This window comes from Triturus cristatus, chromosome 3_2 (assembly GCF_964204655.1).
Source record: "Triturus cristatus chromosome 3_2, aTriCri1.1, whole genome shotgun sequence".
Classification (NCBI taxonomy): Eukaryota; Metazoa; Chordata; class Amphibia; order Caudata; family Salamandridae; genus Triturus; species Triturus cristatus.
The window spans coordinates 200908809-200929442 of NC_140584.1; the positions used below are offsets into that span (position 1 = coordinate 200908809).

The window sequence follows — 20634 nt, forward strand, 5'->3', positions numbered from 1 at the left end:
AGTTTCACCATGTGTGGCAAAGAAGGCAAACATCCTCGATTTGAAGACTTCCTTACCCAATCTATCCCCTCTAATATTATTAGCCCTCATGCATTTGGTGCCAAGGTTTGAGAGTAAGGGCATATAAGTGGGTTGAGAGACAGGACATACATGTCTAGTCCCCTCCCAAATCGTACGCAGTTCACAAGATTGCCTCTACATCTATCCTGGCATTGGGTTCTGATATCCTGCCAATGCCCATGTCAAGAATAGGTCCCCATAGCCTATTCCTACCAAGATGTAGCACAGAAAAGCCCACCCATGCGGTCAAAAGCCTTCTTGGCCTTGAGAAATAACATCACTGTGCGTCGCCCCCTATTGTGGTATCATCAGTCAGTTGGCCCTGTTTAAAGCTTGCTTCACCCGGGTGGACCAAAGACTGAACTATGCCTTGTAACATAGCAGTCAGGATGGATGTCAAGATTTTCACATCAGTGTTTGGCAGGGATATTGGCTCCTCTGACACAATCTGTTTTAAGAATGAGCAACACAGTGCCCTCAGTCATTGATCGGATGACCGTCCCCATCTGGAACACGTCATATTAAACCTTCAACAAGAGCTGCAGGCCAGAGGTCTTATAAAATTCTTCTTGATAAACATCTGGCCATAGTGCTTTAGAAGGTTTCAGCTGTTGGATTGCCCTAAGTATTTCTTCTAATATAGGGGTACCCAAACCATCCAACTCTTCTCCAATTAGCTACGGAAGTGTCACACCTTAAAGGTACACCTCCCTATCTTTATCTTCCGTGAGTTCCCTTTTATAACGTTTACCTAGTAAGACCGGAACCATTCAATTTTCTCTCATTTTCCCACATAAGCTGTTCGATATCGTCTTATATCCCCAACATCAAATTTTCACTGGTTTTGTTGGGACTAAGTTGCCCAAAAGTCAACCTACATTATTGCCACCCTCAAAGAATCACCCGTGTCGTTGTGCCAACATATGATGCTCCCTGTCAATTTATATCGTCCCTATCTGACCCCTAAGAGTTATTGCTTGTCTACACAAATGTTGAGCATGAGTATTTTTATTCTACCCTTCTCCTTCACATAGTTCCCCCTAAACAGTGACAAGAGTGATTCTCGCAGATTCTTAAATCAAGCTGTTCCCACTACAAACTGGTTCCATAGCACTGCTTTCAGAGCATCCCAGATGATCTCAGTGCAGACTGCGCCTGTATCAGTAATGAGGAAGTCACCAATGCATTAGCTTATACTAGTTAACAACATGGAGTCATTGAGGAGAGCATTGTTAAGCAGCCCTGCTACCGCCATAGTCCTTACATATTTGTGGGCAATGATATAGTACAAGTGACCACGCTGTGATCAGGCAGTGTCCGGGGGCCTTGCTCAACTTCCCTAATGGTTGACAGGAGTCATTTATAAATCAGAATGACATCAAGCATAGTGTAGCCTTGGTGAGCCACAGAGGAGTGTGAAAAATGAACTAGCAAAGGTGGTCCTTTTCTTGCAGACTTTTAACTTGTGGCTGGGCTCTCAGTGCCATGCTGTGATGTCTCCCCTCCCCGACTGTGGTCATCTACCATGTTGGGCTTGTTGCGAGGGCCATCATCAGCACCCAGTGCCCTGTCTCCTAGGCCATCCGCTACTATCTCGGCATCCAAGACTGGAACACCAGGGCAGGGGGGTGCTAAATCCCCATGGCATGTGTGGAGCGCAGTGATCGCACGTTCACTGCTCTCTTGCGCACTGCAACGCCCCCAATTCTACTGTTTATGTCATTAGTTGCACTACTCTGGATGGACTTTCAGTAGCCTACCAGTTTCCATAGAGTGGGGATTCCTGTCGGGAGATGAATAGCTGCCTCCAGTGTTTCTGTTTCTCTCAATCCCTTCCCCCATATTTACCCCAAGGTCTGTAACAGGGTTGAGTTTAGCGGAAGTTGGGGATTGAGGTCAGATTTTCCTCTGCTGATCTACAGAGCATGTCACTAACTTAGAGTAATGCTTTATGACCGGATAAGGCAATACTGCATCAGAGCACAAAAACATCTTGCTCTTACCACTAGACTTTTATTGGAGGTAACTGCACAGATAAATGCTGAAAAGCTCACAGAAACAGTATTCCTGTGATCTGTTGCCCTTTAAAGTGTGCAAAGTGCAAGATCCATAGTGATACTACATGCTCTGGCTAAGCTAACACTGCTTTGGAGGTATTATTACAGAATTAGTAGGTGCTTAATGAAGGCTCAAAATTGTATAAACTTTCGCTTTTCATTATCTGTCTTTCTGCTTTTGCCTGACTTTATTTTCTTTTTTCTACTTTCCTTTGTTTTTCCTAACCTTCTTTCAGTCATCTCATTTTCCCTATTTCTTTCCTTCTCTGCCTCTGTTCCTTCTTTCCTTTATTTTTCTTCCCATTTTTCAGTTTCAGTTCCTCTCTTGCAAACGTTTCTTCTTTAAACTCTCCTCTCATTCTTTTCTGTCTCTCACTTTTCTTCTTTTCAAGTCTCATTTTCCATTTTTTTTCTCGGTACCTCTTCTATCACTGATTACATCACTTTATCTCCATTATGTTGCTTTTTTACTTTTCCAGTTCTCTTTGTCTCAGCCTTTCTTTCACATTCTATCCCCTCCCTTTCTTCCACATGTTTTTGTTATCTCTTTCTCCTTTACGTCCTGCTACGTCTTTCCCACTTTCTCCATCTTCTCATCACTCGTGCATCTTGGACTCTTTCTCTGTCCTACTTCCTTATAATTGCTCTGTATCTCTTCAAATAATGTTGCTATGCTATGTCACACTTCTACCATTTACCTGCTCCCGCCAGAAAGCTGCATAGATTTTCAACCTTACAGGTAAGAATTGCATTATGCCTTTTGGAGTGCTCCTCAAACATAAAAAAGATAAATTCTTGGGCCTTTTGTAACTATTTGGCGCTAACACTACGCAGCCCCCTTAGGAACCTCTACTGTGGCTTTAGCTTCCCTTTAGAGCTGCCGGTGTTGGATGGTGTCGCGCTTTCAGAGTCTCCGTGGATTCTCCTTGACTTGAACCAAGGTGGTGTGTTGCCACTGTGTTGGTTGGGGGAAGATTTGACTCCTTGACCTCCTGTTTCTTTCTCCCTCGCTCTCCTTTTTCAAGCACCTACTGTATATTGTTTCCCAAGGCAGGGCACATAGTTAGCTCATCTCAACACCCTTTCCAGCTAAGCACTTCTCAAGGTTTGGTACGGGTCTCAGCCCCGCATGGTATGTTCTGGCTTAAATTTAAATTGACTTTTGTGATTCAAAATTGATTGTTTTTATTTCGCTGATTGCAATCCTTGGATCATTTCAATGAAAATAAGCATGACCTCACAAAGTATGACATTACCCAAGCGGTTGCCATATAATTATAGGGTTAGTTGGTCTATTATAGATAATGAAGCCGCTCGGGCAGGTTTGTTTTCACCTATTTTTTCTTTTGTGCCTCCTTCGGGACTGGGTTCTTATTACAAATAATAACTGAGGATTGTACAAGTCTGGCTTTCCTTTATTGCCTGTTTTTTTCTACCCTATGAAGCGATATCGACTCCGCTAAGGCTTGTTGGTTAACATAGGGTCAGGGTGTCACTGTCCTGTAGGTTCTGCCTGATCTTGTGTTTGGAAGGTGAAACCCGCAGTACTTGTTACGATTGATTTCATTGCGCGTGTATTTGATTTCTTGACTTCACATGATCCAGTGAATTGTATGAAGATGCTTAGTGGTGAAGGTGAAGAAGCATACATACCAATACCTCAATCATCAACTGCAACATTACTTCGACCCCTCCATTACATCGAACGATCAATAACATCCATTTCATTATTACTTCAAACATGCTATTACTTGATCCCTCCTTAAATTTGTACAGGCGTTGCTTCGATCTCACCAATATGTCGACCTGACCATTGTGTCATTCTTACCTGTACCTCAATCTGACCTTTACTTCGACTTCACCATTACTTTGACTCAGCAAATAATTTGATCTCATCATTACTACAATCTCACCATTATTCAACTTAACTGTAGCTTTGATCCTATGATTAATTAGATCTCACAGTCAGGTTTATTGTTTCCTAGTCCTTTGATATCACCAAAGCTTAGATCTAACCACTGCTTTGGTTTCACAGAATCTTCTTCCTCACAGTTTCTTTAGCTTTTTATTTCGATTGAATAGTTTTACCATTCCACCTAAAGTAGCCAATTTGGCAACAAGACCCATGTTGAAGTAATGGTTAATTGAGGTAACAGTCAAGTTAAGGTGATGGTCAGGCCAAAAGAAGGAACATCAAACTTATAGGGGACAAATTAATATGAGGCACTAGCACAGGCAGATTCTTGGGTAAGATGTGGGCTTCTCTCATTAGGATACTGTCAAGCCATATCCCAATGCCACTCACCTAGCAATAGAGAGGTATCCCTATATTCATGCAGAGCCTTTGGTTCTCAAAGCATCCACATGCACACACACACACAAGCGTACATATGTACAAAGCAAATCAGCTAATTATTTACTTAGCTAATATATGGCACCTTACGCGAGAAATGTTACCAATAATGTGTAATGTGTTCTGCAAGGTACTCGCAGAATTCATAGCTTTGTACCAGGAAACATATGTGTCTAGACACCCCCGTTTGCCCCCGAGAGGCCCATGTGTATAACTATCAGGCAATGATAAAGCACAATTTAATTAATTAATTTCTGAAACACAACCTAATGAATGAAGAAGCTATGCAATCTTAATATTGTTATAGTTTCATATTTATCAATTTTAGGTCAGGGTTACATATAAATATGTATGACATGGTACAGAAGATTTGTTATTAACTGCTTTTATGCTTTTAAAAAATGCAACAATGTTGCACGTAAAGAGGAAGGGATGCTGGGGGTTTCGACAGCGCCCTATATTTTTTCATATTTTCTGGAAAACAGACACTGGGAGCAATAAAGCAATCGCGCTTGGATCGATCTTTTTCTTGTATGAAATAATTTTGTCTACTTAGAAATTTGTTTGGGTGGGCCCGGTCATGGCGGCGACTCTGACCTTTTCCACCTAAGAACTTGGTATTTCCGTAGGGGAACAGGCCAATTGTCCTTTTAAGGGATGATACCCAAATTTCATACGGGAGGGGAAGACTGGAGGTAGGATTGGTTTCCGCTACACCTTGCCTACTTGCAGTAAATTTGAAGACTATGATCGGTAAGTGAAAACAGGAGGACTCCCAGGTAGGGGAGCAGCAGGGGTAGGAATGGGTTTAGCATGAAATATAGGCCAGATTTGCATGGGTTTTTTCCATGCCAAAGAGTGTTAGGAGCATCTTTACCAACTTTAGCCGGCCACATATACAAAAATGTCTCCTATTTGAAGGCAATCTTAAAATTGCCTTTCCTGGCTTAAGAGGATATTAAAATAAAATTGCCCTAAATCAGGGTAAACCTTTTTAGGTAAAACTCACCTTTCTTGGTTAAGGGCAGTCTTAGAACTGTTTAAGAAGTGATTTGAGTATGGAAACTCATTTGGCTCACCCAGCTCTAAGTCCCTTAAATAATAGCAATATTTTGTTCACTCCATAAAGAGTGCAATTTTGTTAGATCCGCTTAATATGTTTAAGGAAGTCATACATTACGTGCATGAATGTATTGTTCCGTGCTCTAACCGCCACATTTTTATCGCTAACAACATTTTACTATGTTTCTGAAACATGGCCTTCTCATTTTTCATGAATGAATGCTCCTGACAGTAATTTTCACTTATAATCAAATCCCTTGAAACAAAGTCATTCGTCTTTCTTTCAACAGGCCTTCCTCTGATGCAGCAAATAAATGCTCAATTTCCTTGCCTCTCTCCCATGTTAGTTGCTAAATATTTTCCTAAATGCGATGGGGAGACTGTTGTTTTTGTAGCTTCGCCTTGCATAGTCTGTAGAGAACAGCTCAATTTCCATGCAGTTTCCTACTACTCTTGCCACCTTCCACACTTACAATCATAACGTGCTGTTAATAAGACTCTGGGTAGTTCTGATTTACACACATGGGAACAAAGAAGCAGATTTACTTACATGGCTACTGAACAAAGAAATGGGAAACAGAAATGTGATACTTTAGAAATCTGTTTTTTGTGGGATTCAAGATCATTACTTTTCTTGGACAGTGTGTAATCACAGGAGAGTAAAAACATTCTCTTGCCTGTAATGAGGGTTTGATTTATAGGTATTTGAATTTATGCAATAGAGAAATTTACATCTCAGCATTAAAAATGGGTGTAAATCCCCTCCTGCAAGTCATGTTTGTCAGGGTCTTAGGTGTGTTTTGTATGACGATTAAGGAACTGGAAGGGGAGTAACATATGCAAATATTTATACCCTCATTCACACGTTCCTATCCGTTTTCCCACTGTTTTATACTTGCAAATTGGAAATCTTTTAGTTGGTGGGAAGAGAAAGAGCAAAACCGGGCAAAGGGAAATTTGTGCTGAGCTCCTACAGGTTTTTGTTCTAAAATTGGCACAAAAAGAAATGTACCCAATTTAGCCTGTACCACACCAGTGTAATTGACTGCTTAAATCAACACCCATGTCCATGGATCAAACATGTGAAAATACATCATTTTTATGAAGGATCATAACCATGCAGGTCACCACCATTCTTTGGGAAAATTCTTCCCATTTCATAACAAAAGAGCTTTACAGTACATTTATTGATGCATCATCATTTCTGTTATGGGTTGCCTTATAGGCTACCTTGCAATCAGCGTGTGTTGATTTTAGGTGACGGTACTAGCATGCACACGTTGACTGGTATTGGTCATAGGGCCATTGTGATGCTTGCTCTGAATGTTAGCTTGTGAGGGAGCTTAAAAATTACACATAACCTAAGAAATAGTAGTTGAATTATTTCTTATGTTGCACACTACTTGTTATTTTGATAAATCTGCCTGTCTATTAAATATTCTCATTTTTTATAATTTAAGTTGTTGATTATTGTGCTGCATTGCTGGGGTCATACTGTGAGCAGAAAAGCACAAAAATACAGAAATAATATGGTATTTTCTGATTGTAAAGATTGTCATTGTATCGTTAGTGGGCTGGGAGGTTGTGAGGGTGTGGCATGATGCCAAGACAGGCAAGTCATTCATTGCATTCCCATATGTAGTGGTGTAGTGAACATGCTGCCCAGGGATGGGTATACTGGGGTTAAACCCCCTAACCGGCCAATCCAGGGTGGTACAACGACTATCTGGTGACTGGATTGAGGAAAGTGTAGCCCAATGCCGGGCCCTCACACGATTTATTTTTATTTTTAACCCAGACCCTAGGATCTAGTGAGCTTTCTGCGTCAAAGTGATGGGCATATTGTCGCAAAGTCCCAATTACTTCCTTCAGAGGGGCTAAAGGACTACTTGAGGCCTGGAAGGTGGGAGGGGTAGTGCAGGGAAACGATGGGCAAGACCCCATTCTATTCCGCTTTTCACTTTTTCCTCCAGCTGGTTGGGTGGTTATCCGGGACCTGGGGAATGGCGGGACCAGATGCCAGGGTGGCCTAACCCTCCATCCGATTCTCTTTTCAAAATGTTTTTCCCGGTGAGATTTCTGCTACCTCTTTGCAGCCCCTTGGGTGGGGCAGATTGGAGGTAAACTCCCTAATCTGCCACAGCAAGGGTGGCGGACCTGGGACAGCAGGGGCAGCCCAAAGAACGGACGCCACCCCCACCCCATTCCTTCTTTTTGAAAGTGTTTCCTTGGTGTTTTTTCAATGGTGTCTTGTGGCCATTATGACTCTGGCTGGATACATCGGGGGTTGATCCCAATCTACCGCCAGAGGCAGAAAGACCGTATATGGTGGGAGAGCATCAGCGGATGCCGGTGTGTCCCTTCCCCATTGGTCTCAGGCAAAATGTGGAATTGCTCAGAAACAAAGTAATTCGGATTTCAGCAGGTGAAATAAACCATAGGAAGTCACAGGGTCCATGGCAAAGTCGCAGAACGTGTATTTCCGACTTGTGTTACTGAGCGCATCTGAATTATCTGGGGCACTGGTAAAGAAGCTCTGTGTCTCCATATTAAAATAAATGTTGACTTACCATATGGTCACGCAGATCTCATCTGCACTTTCACAGTAGGAATTAAAGGAGCAGTTGGTGTAGCACACCTTGCCCTCGCACACAGGGTGTGAATAGTTGCACCATTTACACAGGTTGGTCTTCAGATTTCTTCGCGCGTAGGTGTGGAAAACTACAAATAAAAACAAAAACAAATACATAAGTCACTTCAATCAAAACTGCACCTCTGAAGCTAATGATTAAACACTTCCTTCATAGAGCCATCTTGATTTACTGTTTAATTTTTAGTTGTTGAACTTGGTCGTGGTCTGACTCTTTCTGTAGGCTAACATAGTCAAAGTTATGCAACTGGTAGTTTAATAAACCCAACATAAAGATATTTTCATTTGGATTGTTTCATGTAGATTGCAAAGAGCGTTTTTTGTTTTTTTGAAACCTTTATTTCTATTTTCAGGGAAAATTCTGCATAATTACAGTAAAGGAAGACCACCGCTCAGCAGGCATGTGAGAGGAACCATCACGCGGCGCGATTGTGGCGGCAATCAGCCCTTGGAAGTCGGATCCTCTGTAGTCAAGGGCGAGGCTGATCCATACAAAGTCAATCATAATGATCAGTGGCGGCTGCAAATAGCATCAAGACTAGCAACAGGGGGAGTGGGGCAGGACAGGGAGAGTGAGGGAAAGAAGACAAGGGTGTGGAATCAAGTAGGGCAAGAAAACATGCCTAAGAAAGAGCAGACGGGAAAACATACACATCGATCATATAGCCGCATCATGAATCAGTAGCGCAGTGTAGAACCACAACCAGCAACTGTGAGGGTAGAAAGCCTCATTGGCATAACAATACACCTAGAACAACAAGTAAGAGTTCTGTCATAGGCATTCACCCTAAATTTCCTTTTGTGATGGACGTGGTTAGCCTTGGTGAGTTCAAACTACCCTTGACCTATCAGATGATACTTCAAACTTGACTACACTGCACCATTTTAACTGAAGGGCTAATGTGTTTAGGTACCGCTGCAAAAACGGTGGTGTGACGGCACTCAAACAAACTACCTTTGTTCTCTTCTCATTTTTCAAACATCTGCCTCCATTGAGGATAGGCAGCAGTGGTCTGTTTCATTTTTTTTTTCTTCATTTGCCTTCATGGTACTTACAGTTTCAGAGTGTCCACTTACTCCTTTTCGTTTATCAAATCCCTTATACATGTTATGTTTTTGTTTCCGCTCAGGAGAGGATTACAGCTAATTTACATTTTAAAGTAAGTGTGACACAGTAATTCTTCTTCTGGGAATATACTTAAGATTGGAAAGCGCTGCTTCACTAGTTATTTTTACTAGTTATTTTCTGATCACAATCGTCCACCCTCTTTGAGAGTGGCTTCCCGTTTCACCTCAGTTCCTTAGAAATATGATTTCCAGGATGAAAGGTACTGAAGTACTAGGAATTCTAATATTGCCATAGCCTGGTGCTTTCCTAGACAGAAAACATGTAACATTTTTTAAGTAGAGCCCCCATGAGTAAAATAATTTTGGTCCGGAAATATGAAATAACAGTTAATACTTAGACATAAAATGGTAAATATTGTGAGCGAGCTAAAATATTGCATTGGGCCCTTGGCACTTTTACTCGAAAATGTATATTAAAAATGACTGACACACGGATTTGCTTATTACTTCCTCACAATGTTTCTCGAAATTCTGAATGCGAGCCAAATATCTGAGCCGGGTTTGGGAGGACATCCTCTAGAAAAGACCAAAAAGGACTTTGTGTTATATTTTTGCATCACAATAAACCTTAAAGGTAACATTAAATAAATTGCAAGCTGAAACTTTTAAGAGGCTTCAAGAGTAAGTGTGAGGCGGAAGGGTATGAGTGATATGAGGGTGGAGGTACAAAGCGGATATTCTATCAGTGTAAAACAGGGGTTCAAGAAAAGTCTGCGTTTAGAGCAGGAACAAATTTAGAGCCACCATGGGTTCCCCCTGAGCTGTTGCATCTCTCGGAGCTCTGATCACGAGGGCTAAGCCAAGGGACCGCAGGGTGGCAGGAGGAAAGGATGATTGATGGTAGAGAAACATATATATGTTATCTCTGTGTGGTGTGTCCTGGAGACTAAGCACCCATTTGTGATGTCACTGACTGTACTAATGGAAGTCAATGGAATGAAAGATTGACATAGCGGAGACTCGCAGATTGGCAAGAGATGACCAGAGAACATCCTTGACAGCCAACATTTGTTGTCCTGACTGACAGGTAACAGTAGGAGACAGCTGAGGGGCTGGGGGGGGGGGCTATTGGACTGGAGGATGAGGGTGTAGCAGATCATTGAGATTCTGTGGCACCTTCCATGACAGCAGGGTGCCCAGGTGCCCTGCAGCCTGTAGTGCAGCAATATTCCACTCTCTGAAGCCCCAGGATTGTTTGAAAAGACACAATAAAATCTGCACACCAGAAAGGGGACATAAACAGAGGACGAGGGCTACAAATATGGCTTGCACATTGGATGCCAGTTTCAGACAAGCAGGGACTGGAGATGCACATGGTGGAAGCGTGACTCACAGATGTATGCAGCTCTGTAGTCTGGATGGTCAATGACTCGCATAGGAGGAGAGGCAGCAGTAAGCCAATGAAAATGTCTTCCATGGAAGGATTAAGCTGGGAGATGTGAAAAACATGGTCAACCATCCAAGTAGGCAGAAAGGGAGGAGACTGAGGATGCAAAGACTTTCCTAAGGATCAAAAAGGCACCAAGTGTGACGGATCTAAATTAAAATAATAATCATGCGTGGGAAGACGTGAGAAATGCAGCACCCAGTCTCGTTGTCAGCTACCTTAGCTTGTTTCAGTTTTTAAATAATGATTATCTAACTGTCCAAGAAAGTCAGCAGCAACATGCACAATGTAGTAATACATAGAAGCAAAAGAGTAAGGGAACATGGGAGGATGGACTTTTTACGTACAATAGAAATGTAAGCTTGGTGGGGCGAGGACAACTGTTCATGCAGGTAAAACACCCAGTTGCTCTGTGTAGCACTGCCTAGGGCTGGATGGGGAATCAAAATCAGTCCTGGCAAAAATGTTCACTCTCTCTCTCTCTCTCTCTCTCTCTCTCTCTCTCTCTCTATCTCTCTCACTCTATCTCTCTCTGTGCCCCTCTCTCTCTATTTCCCTCACTCCCTCTGCCTCACCCTCCCCGATGTGCATGCTGAAATAAACCCTTGTGAGCTGGAGAGAGTGACAAAGGTGGCCACTGGCCTTCAAAAATTGACCTCCAATGGCTCCAGCCCGTGGGAAATGCCCAGAGGGATAAATGACCAGTGCGACCCATAGTTTTGAGCACCACGGTCTGGAAAAATGGCACGAGGAAGACCATGCAAATTAAAAATGTTTTTAATACAGCTCTGAGCCATTGAAGCAGTGGATGGTTTCTTTATGAAGGGTTAAATGTTCACTATGACATCATAACTGTATAGTTATTGAAAGGAGGCAAATTAACAGTAAAATCTACACTGACAACACACCAACGTTTTGGAGGAATGGTTAGATGGTTAGTGGTTGAGTTAACCCACAGAGTTTGACATATGATTTGATTTTGGGAGCACAAGCCACATGACTTTCCATGTTGTGTAATGTCTTTCTTTAATACTGGTCTCCAAAGGGAGAATTGGTTTGGTACTTAGTTTGCCACGTAGGCTAGCTATTGTTACTGAATTTTATAACAAAGGTGTGTGTGCCATGTCCATATTGTGCCTTGTGAACGGGGATTAATCAGCTGCACAGTCTAGCTCTTCATATAGTGATGGTTTTCTTGGTTTTTATGACTATATCAAGTAATGATCTCAAGAGACTGAAAACACTGGCATGTGGGACCACGTTCTGACCTTGTTCTGAGGATGGCGACGGGATAAAGCATCAGTCGCAGTGTCCCTGTTGATATGATGATAAATTGAAATAGGGAAAAAGTAACTCCACATAGTTTGCCAGCTGTTTCTACAACGGACGTTAGTTATGAACTATAGGTTGCATTGGTCTATATGAATATCAAATAGTTCTTTTAAGCCTATGGGTATGGATAAAAATCTGACTTTTGGTGGAATAGCATGAGGATGTGGGTGCTTACTCCACCAAAATCTGTATGTCCCGGTAAATTCTGCTTTTCCCCTCTTTTTAATTCTAGCATGTTTCCTACCAAAACCTAATAAAGGGTGCAAACTTTATTGCAGGCACATGGTCACATGTCAGGTGTTTGCGAAGCAAATCACGATTTGATAGGCTATCTGTAATCAGGCTTCAAATGTCTTCATTGGGACAGGCATTTTGTTCTGGCTAACAGTTCCCGCTCTCTGACAGAATACCATTGTTCACAGGCTGTCCAGGCACATAACCAGGTGCTCCAGATGATTGTCTCTCTTCCAGGTGTAATAAATAATGCAGCAGTCACAACTCTGTCAGAGCATCTGGTTCGAACGTAAACTGCCCAGACGGATATGGCTGTTTCAACATGGGTGCACTGTTAAATGCTCTATGTGTTGCCTTTAAGGCACTATTAGCCCGAAGCCTTATTGCCACCAAATACCACATCTTTCGTCTATATTTCTTTTCCTAGGGTTTGAGCCATGTCGCGAGTAGCCTGCAAAGTTTGCAATAATTTGCCGTTAAGAATTGGTGAAACCAAGAAAACACCGAGCATCTTTGTTGCATGTTGATCATGGTAAATCCAACACTGCAATTGTTTTACATTTTTTAAATGTGAAAAGAAATCCTGGACTTCTGTTACATGCTTTGGTTGAGCTTTGAGATTCTTAGAGTATTATCAAGATGTCATGCCCACACACAACACTAAAAAGAGGTGTAACAAATGTGTGGGTTGTATTGCTGCAATCAGAAATTCAGAAAATTACAGAGTAGTTGAGTTGGACAATCGAATGTTGTATCATTTGTATAATTTCCACAGTATTCTTAGCCATTCTAGGAATTTTCGCAGTCAAGAATTGGTTGTTATCAATGTACGCTACTATAACGCCAGCACCCTGCACAGTGAGGAGCAAAACGATCCGTTAGTTCTCCATTGTCTTGGACACATTCAATAGGTAGCGGCTCATACTATGAACAGCGGAGGAATCAACATGAGGAAGCAACATGTGACCATGTGATTTCTTACAAAAGATGGGCTCTGCCATTTCTGTAAGACTTGGTGAGTTTCATAGGATCCAAGCAGGCACCATGGCCTCTCTTCACTATACACGCTCAGCCTGTTAGCACAAGGACGCACACCATATGTGGTGCCAATTTGCACAAGCTCACCGAGGTTTAGAGACACACCAAAGGAACAATCTGGTCAAGTACCAGGGTGGATAAGTAAGCCGTCTTTAGTTTGGGCCAGGTAGTGACCAATCTGGCTAAACTTGAATTAGTGATGGCTTTGTGGAGTACTGGCCGAAACCGATCTGGGTTTGCTTGTGTTTCCTTCTGAAAGGGGCCTTGACTGACAGTTCAGGATGGACATTCCCAAGTGGAGCATGGCCAGTACTGATTTGCAAAAAGGTTGAGTTGGAATGCTACCCTGAGCAATTGCTAGTGGATAGACTTACTGCAAGCATTCTTCCCGTCACCTTTCATATGACTAATCTTAAGCCCTAAGTGGTCAAGTATCTATCCAGATGTGGGTGCCTTGCTCACTGTGTCACAGAAAGCGAGCTATATTGCACTGACAAGACCTAACATGGCCAAAACCGGTCAAGGGTCCGTTGTGTTCCCTTCTGGATGGGGCCTCGTCTAGCAGTTTGGGATGGACTGCTCCCAAGAGGAGCCGGGTCACTACAGATTTGCCTAAGGCCGGCCTTTGTCAGGAGTGTCTAGTGGGTGAAAAACGATGGGTTAGAATGCTACTCCGAGCGATTGCCATTTTGCAAGCAGTCCTCTCGTCACCTTTTGCGTGATTGATGTTTGTGCATACTGCACACAACACCAATTATCACTTTGGTCTGTCTTTAATGCTAAGATCATAGATCAGTCTTGAACCTGCTATTGTTGTTGTGACTCAAATATACACATGATGCAATAGGAGAGTTGGGTAAAGATGGTTGCAAATATTTTTGAGAAATTTGTGCTTTGAGGTATTTATATATTTATTTATTAAGCATTGTATGAGGTGAAGAACAGCCCAATAACGCCCATCCACATTGTACTGCAGGCGAGAGAGAAAAGATGATGACACACTGTATATAAACATCATGTACAGAATATTTCAACGAAAAATCAAACAGAATGCAGAGCCTACTTAGTCAAATTGGAAAATTCCAATGAAGACACCCATGTTAAATGGTGCTCAGAAACTGTCTTCAAAAGACATGTTTTAAGGGAACAGCTGTGGCCTAGTGACTGGAGCTGCTGACTTTACAAGATGGTAACCAGGTTCAAATCCCATCCTCGGCTCAACATCTTGTGCTTCTGGGCATATCTCCTAGTCTCCCTGTACCTAAAAGGGAAAAAACATGTGTGACATACTCCGGCTCTGTTGTAAAGTGTTTCAATGCCCTTGAGGCAGGCTTGTGCTATAAAAATGCTATGTAATGTTGTTCAGGCTTAACATGTGGAAGCACATATGGTGCACAGGTGGCTCTTGGAATCTGGTGAACTCTAGGAAATGATTTCAAAACTAATATCAAAATAAAATATTTTCGAATAAAAAGTGTAACGCAATTTAGTGGTACTACTGTCACACAATAATATTTATGTGTACGTATATATGTAAAAGAGGAATGACAGTAACTATGTATTATGGGCACATAGTATAATTGAGGGAGCAGAGATTGTAAATGTGACTAGAAACCTGTAGCATGTCACCTGTTATATCTTTTTATACCGCATGCTTTTTGAAAAACAAGAAATGTGTGTTAAAGCAGTCCTTGGCCATGTTCAGTCTTCAGTGCCCCACTCCACAATAGCCATTGGCACCCGTCAGCCTCAACACATTCCTTATGTCAGGTTTGAGGTATTTTTTACCCTTGACCAATTTGTGTGATCTTAAGCAAATCACATTATATGCCTGTACCGCAATCTCTTTATTTGCGAAAAAGTGGAAATATGTAGGAATATATGTCAGAAAATTAATTGTTTCATTCTCTCCACTCTGCTGTCCTTGACACACAGCATTATGATATATTTCAATTTAAAGCATTAGCAACTTTCCTGTAAAGTGCGCCGTGTTTCTGTCCTGAACATTAAAATAATATTGAGAGGAAACAACTCCGGAGAGTTTTGGCTCTGCCCTTGTCCTACTTTCCCAGCAACTTGTTGTAAATGGTCTTCCCCAGGCCCAACACTTTAGGATTTCTTTGGTTTCTGATGTGGTTTTTGGACGGCATAGACATGTGGGGGCTACCTCATACCTCAACTCTGGACCTGGCTGATAATTTAAAACAACTGAACTAATTCAGCTATAAAATAAAGTTATCCGCTCACTTAGTCCAATCGGATGATCTGAACAGAACCAAGACTACAAAGAATGCAAAGATCCGGTAAATGAAGCCCAGGAAAGAAAATTGACCACTTCAACTCATCTTTGAGCTCTACTTAAGACAGCTCGTGCAATGGTTGTGAGGCCATCAGCACAGAGCACAGAGTGACTCAGTAGACTTTATAAATGCCCATTCCAGCTCTCTAAAGTGGATTTGAACTGAGGGTCCCAGAGAACAATCTTAGGGAGAGTGCTTGCCACAGGGAGCTCAGTGCCATCACCTTGCTTCAAAACCAAATCAGAGCCCCAGATAAGCTGTTCCAGTAACAGCGGATTTCTTGAACTGGCGGCGAGCCACCTACAGAACTTACCTTTTGTTCAAAGAGTGTATTTTTCTATCATCCGCACCTGCCCTTTGTGGTCTTCAAATCCATATTCTTCAGCCAACATTTGAGACCAACTTTACTTCAGTATATGGTGCATGAGTCCGCCACTGGTGTTTCTACTTTAGTATATGGTGCCTGAGTCGCCACTGGTGTTTCTCCTTCAGTATATGGTGCCTGAGTCCGCCAGTGGTCTCTCTCCTTCAGTATATGGTGCCTGAGTCCGCCACTGGTGTCTCTCCTTCAGTATATGGTGCCTGGGTCGCCACTGGTGTCTCTCCTTTAGTATATGGTGCCTGGGTCCGCCACTGGTGTCTCTCCTTCAGTATATGTGCCTGAGTCCGCCACTGGTGTCTCTCCTTCAGTAGATGTGCCTGAGTCCGCCACTGGTGTCTCTCCTTCAGTATATGGTGTCTGGGTCACCACTGGTGTCTCTCCTTCAGTATATGGTGTCTGGGTCGCCACTGGTGTCTCTCCTTCAGTATATGATGCCTGAGTCCGTAACTGCTGTCCTTCCTGCAGGATCCAGATGATGGCGGAACCGTCTTTGGTTGGTAATAAATAAAGCAGTACATCCCGAGAGGCAACCCTCCTACCATCACCCAAAGGCCATATGCACTAAAGCATTTTCCCGTAGACTCAGAGTGGGTAAACCCCTTTGGCACGTCTGGCCCAAAACGAGTTAAGTTAGCCCTAACACGGAGAAGCAATGGTCTGCACACCTGTGTGGATAGACATGCGCCAGGAATGTCTGACTTTGCATGCACTTTACACACCACAACAGAAATCAAAAAATGAGGAAAGATGCACCCATGTGAATTTATGAAAGTGATCAACACTGAAAAATTATCAACACAGAAAAGTAACGTATTCTTACATATGACCATCCTAATTTTAAAGTGATTATTACTTACTGTTGCACTTATTCACAGATAGTGATCTAATCAATGTTCCTAGATTGCTCAGGCGCGCGGAGGTCTGGTGGTCAGGTATGTTCACATCCCCTCTTCGGAAACCCCATCCCAGCCTCAATCCAGTATGCCCCTGAGGTATCTGTTGACACACGTACCAACCCCATACCTGACTGCGGTGGGTCCACTGTATATAATGCCCTGCCAGCACTGATTATTCCTTTTATTTCTTTCATTTCTATTACCTAACACAAAGGCCCCAAACACTGCGGGTCTGTTTCAATCAAGATGGCGACTATGAAAGGCAAAATACCTATGCCTGGAAATGTGTTCTCGCTTCCAAAATGAATGCAGGAATATATACTAAAAAGAAAATTCTGCAAAATATGCTAGATTGGCATTTCGTGTATTTTGTTTGGCCATTTCGCATAAAATCTGCAAAGGAAATAATTGCAGGATGGCAAGCCCCTGGTGGTGCAATATCATGGCAAACCCAAGATTACCCGAAATGCATCCCCTTTGATTTCAAGATGGCTTCCCATTTAGGAAGATTTGTACGCTGGTTCATTTGGTTTTTAAACTGCAGAAGAGCAAAAAGCATGGTAGTGTTTCTTCGAGTAAGTACTTCTAAAGCATTGCTCTTCAAATAGCACACCGAATTGCCAGACGCAGATTAACCATCTGGGAATTTTCTGACACAACAATGTATATGAAAGGTAAGTAGATGTTGGGTCAGTCATCATTCGTACTAGAATCTTTCGTAGGGCTTCTAAGCGCAACATTGTTTCAGGCAGCAATTGTGATGAATCAAAACAGATGTTTCTTAAAAATTTGTGAGTTTGTTAAGTTTATAGTCTTTACACAACTTTGCTTCATTTTGCTGGAGATTTTTTCCACAATATATTTTTAAGTGGGAGAATTCTCTTACAAAATGCTGGTTTTACGAGTTGTTTTTCTAGCAAAAAGCAGGTGGGGATATATAGTTCTACTTTTTTTTAACACCTTCAATTTCAAGATGTTCTCAAAGTTGGTAAAGTGTTAAAAAACTTCCAGACCATGGCAGAACCAACATCTGCAAACTTTGCACACCAACAGCAATACCAAGAATCTGCAGAACTTAAGTGTTTTCTATTTTCTAATCACAGGAGAAATCTGACCAAAACAAGAAGTGTTGGATAGTATTTACCTTCAAATTGTTGTTGCACTTGCAATTTCGGTCCATTTCCCTGTGGTCCATATTCATAGTCTGTGGAAATTATCTATTTTGATTTCAGAATGCCCATAGACATTTTTCCAAGAGATTGGGATAGGAGTGGAATAAAGGCCCAGGATTATACTGAGGGTAAAAAACCTGCAGCTTCTGTGTGGTGCGACCCAGCTATTAGGGAGTCAAATGTTACTAATAGCGTGCCCTACTCAGAAAGTTATTTGCACACCTAAGCTTTCCTAAGATGTAGAAACAGCATCATTTATCAGAGCAAATTCAAATTCGCCATCCTGGTGGCTAGTTGAATTCGGCTCACTGCCCACGCAGATGAGGAAAGCCAAAAACGTGGGCGTTCAAAAGAACAACAAACTCACCTTTGGTGACCAGGTAAACTCAGTCACAGCCTCCATCTTCCTCACCCTTAGTATGATTAAAAAGAGTCTTCAGCTCATCATTTAAGAGTCACAAACAACTGCTATCACCTCACTGATCCCGTCAAAATTGGATTATTGTAATGGACTCTACTTAAACATACAGCAACAACATCTCAACAAACTACAAATGCTACAAAACACTTACAGCCAGGCATTTGTCTGGTACACCCAAATTTAAGTCAGTCACAATCTAAATTCAAAAACTTCATTGGCTCCCGGTGAGGCTCCGCATCAAATGTAAGGCCTTTGTATAGCCTCTATGGCTCTTCACAATACAAGCCCCTACCACCTTAGGCAGAATTATAAATGTCAGGAACCCAACAGAACACTTCGTTCTTTGGGAGCTAAATCCCTTGTGGTTACCAAATTTAAGAGAGCTAACTGGGGTGGCAGAAGTTTCATCATCTGCACGGCCAAGGCATGGAATTTGCAACCTTTTTTAAAGTATATCTCCCCCCAATTTGCTTGCCTTCAGAAAGGAGCTGAAAAAGTAGACTTTTAACAACTAGGCCCAGGCTTCTTTTTCGTTTTTGTCCAACTCTGAGCTAGCACCAAGAGACCTTCAGGTAATCGAGTGCTCTATAAATATATTTATCATGACATTACATAACTTTTTTCATTCACAGAATGTGAACTTGCACTTATAAATGGATTGAATTAACTCACACAAAAAATTGCGCCTGTGTGTACATTTATGAACGAATACACCTACTCACTGGTGTACGATGAGGCATCACAGTGTTGAGACAACTGCAGAAGTTGAGAACACTCAGAGACATTCAGAAATCTTTGGTAGGAAGGTTTGTGTCCTGACAACAGCTGGAGCTAATCTGTTTTTAAAGTGAAAAAAGGTGGGACACACTGCCTTAGTTGGTTGAATTGCACAGGAAGTAGCTTTATCCATGCAGAATAATGTCTGGTTTTGGAGATCTCCCTACGGTAAATTATAGGGTACGGTTAAAAAGATGAATAACTTTTAAGAAAAATTAAAAAGCTTTATTTGAAATTTTAATGTAAATTATTTTTTATATTTATTTTAGATGTAGAACAAAATAACAAAGTTACAGCATTAATAACAATTTTATTTTAAAATGTAATGATTTTAATATATTACATTTTAATTATTTTTCTGAAGTTTAAATTAAAACATTTCTACCTGAAATATTTTTTCTTAATAAGTTTTAATAATTAATGAAAGTGATGCATATATTTATTTAAAGTAACGTAATTTAATTTTAATAGAAAGTAATATTATATTTATTTTTACATTTAAGAAAAAATAAAGTAAAAAATATATTTTATTTTTAGATAATGTTTTTAACACTAAATTAAATGTATTTATATCTTTAAGTATTGTAAAGCTTTTTTTAAATAATTTTATTTAATTCGACTTTATTTCTTATGAGCTTTAGTCCAAGTCCCAGCCTTCATTATTTACTATGGGAGGTTGTTGCAGTAGCAGAGTTCTTCAACAACAATTCTGGGGTTCAGGTTGCAGAGTCTTTTTGTGACTTTTCTTTTTATTGTTATTTCTAAAGACAAATAGCACATTATAGAGAATATGATGATCCCTAATACAGTGAATATTTATGTAACAAGTAACGCTTTACTAAAGAATTTTCTAGTCAGCAAAGTAGGAAAACATTTAACCACACAGATGCACCATGGACACTTACCATACATAACAAACATTGAGAAAGTCAACAGGTCTCGCTTTTTGGCTTTGCCAATACAGACTTATTGGCTTTGCCAAAGTTTGTGATGGTGCTCCTCTGCATCACAAAAAGAAAACAAGCATTTTCAATGCAACAGGTCTTGCATTTGCGATAGCTTAAGCTATTGGCAGTGTAAATGACAATGCCTTTCATTTATGTGTTTTTACCCAACACACATATAAAAAGCATTGTTATTTATAATGCCAATAGCTCAAACTTTAGCAAATGCGAGACCACTTTAATGGTGGCCACGCCTCTTTCTTTAAACAATGCCCTCCGTATTCAGGTTACAGTGAGCAGAGTCTAAAGAAACGCGCACCGCCAACATTAAAGAAAATAGTGCTCACAGAGTGCATAAAGCAGACCGTGTAACAACACAAGTAAAAAGTCCAGTCCTCATGGGAGGTTACAAATGCAGACAAGGCGGTACCAAGGAGGAAC

General features: G+C 41.4%; 1 protein-coding gene across 1 annotated transcript in view; it reads right to left on the reverse strand.

The window, feature by feature from the left end:
- The window catches only part of LOC146857017 (TGF-beta receptor type-2-like), a 375128-nt gene that overhangs the window by 109403 nt on the left and 245091 nt on the right, over nucleotides 1-20634 (reverse strand). The window contains exon 2 of the mRNA XM_085647505.1: nucleotides 8103-8253. Within this exon, the coding sequence (XP_085503631.1) occupies nucleotides 8103-8253 (151 nt within the window). The remainder of the gene's footprint in view (nucleotides 1-8102; nucleotides 8254-20634) is intronic.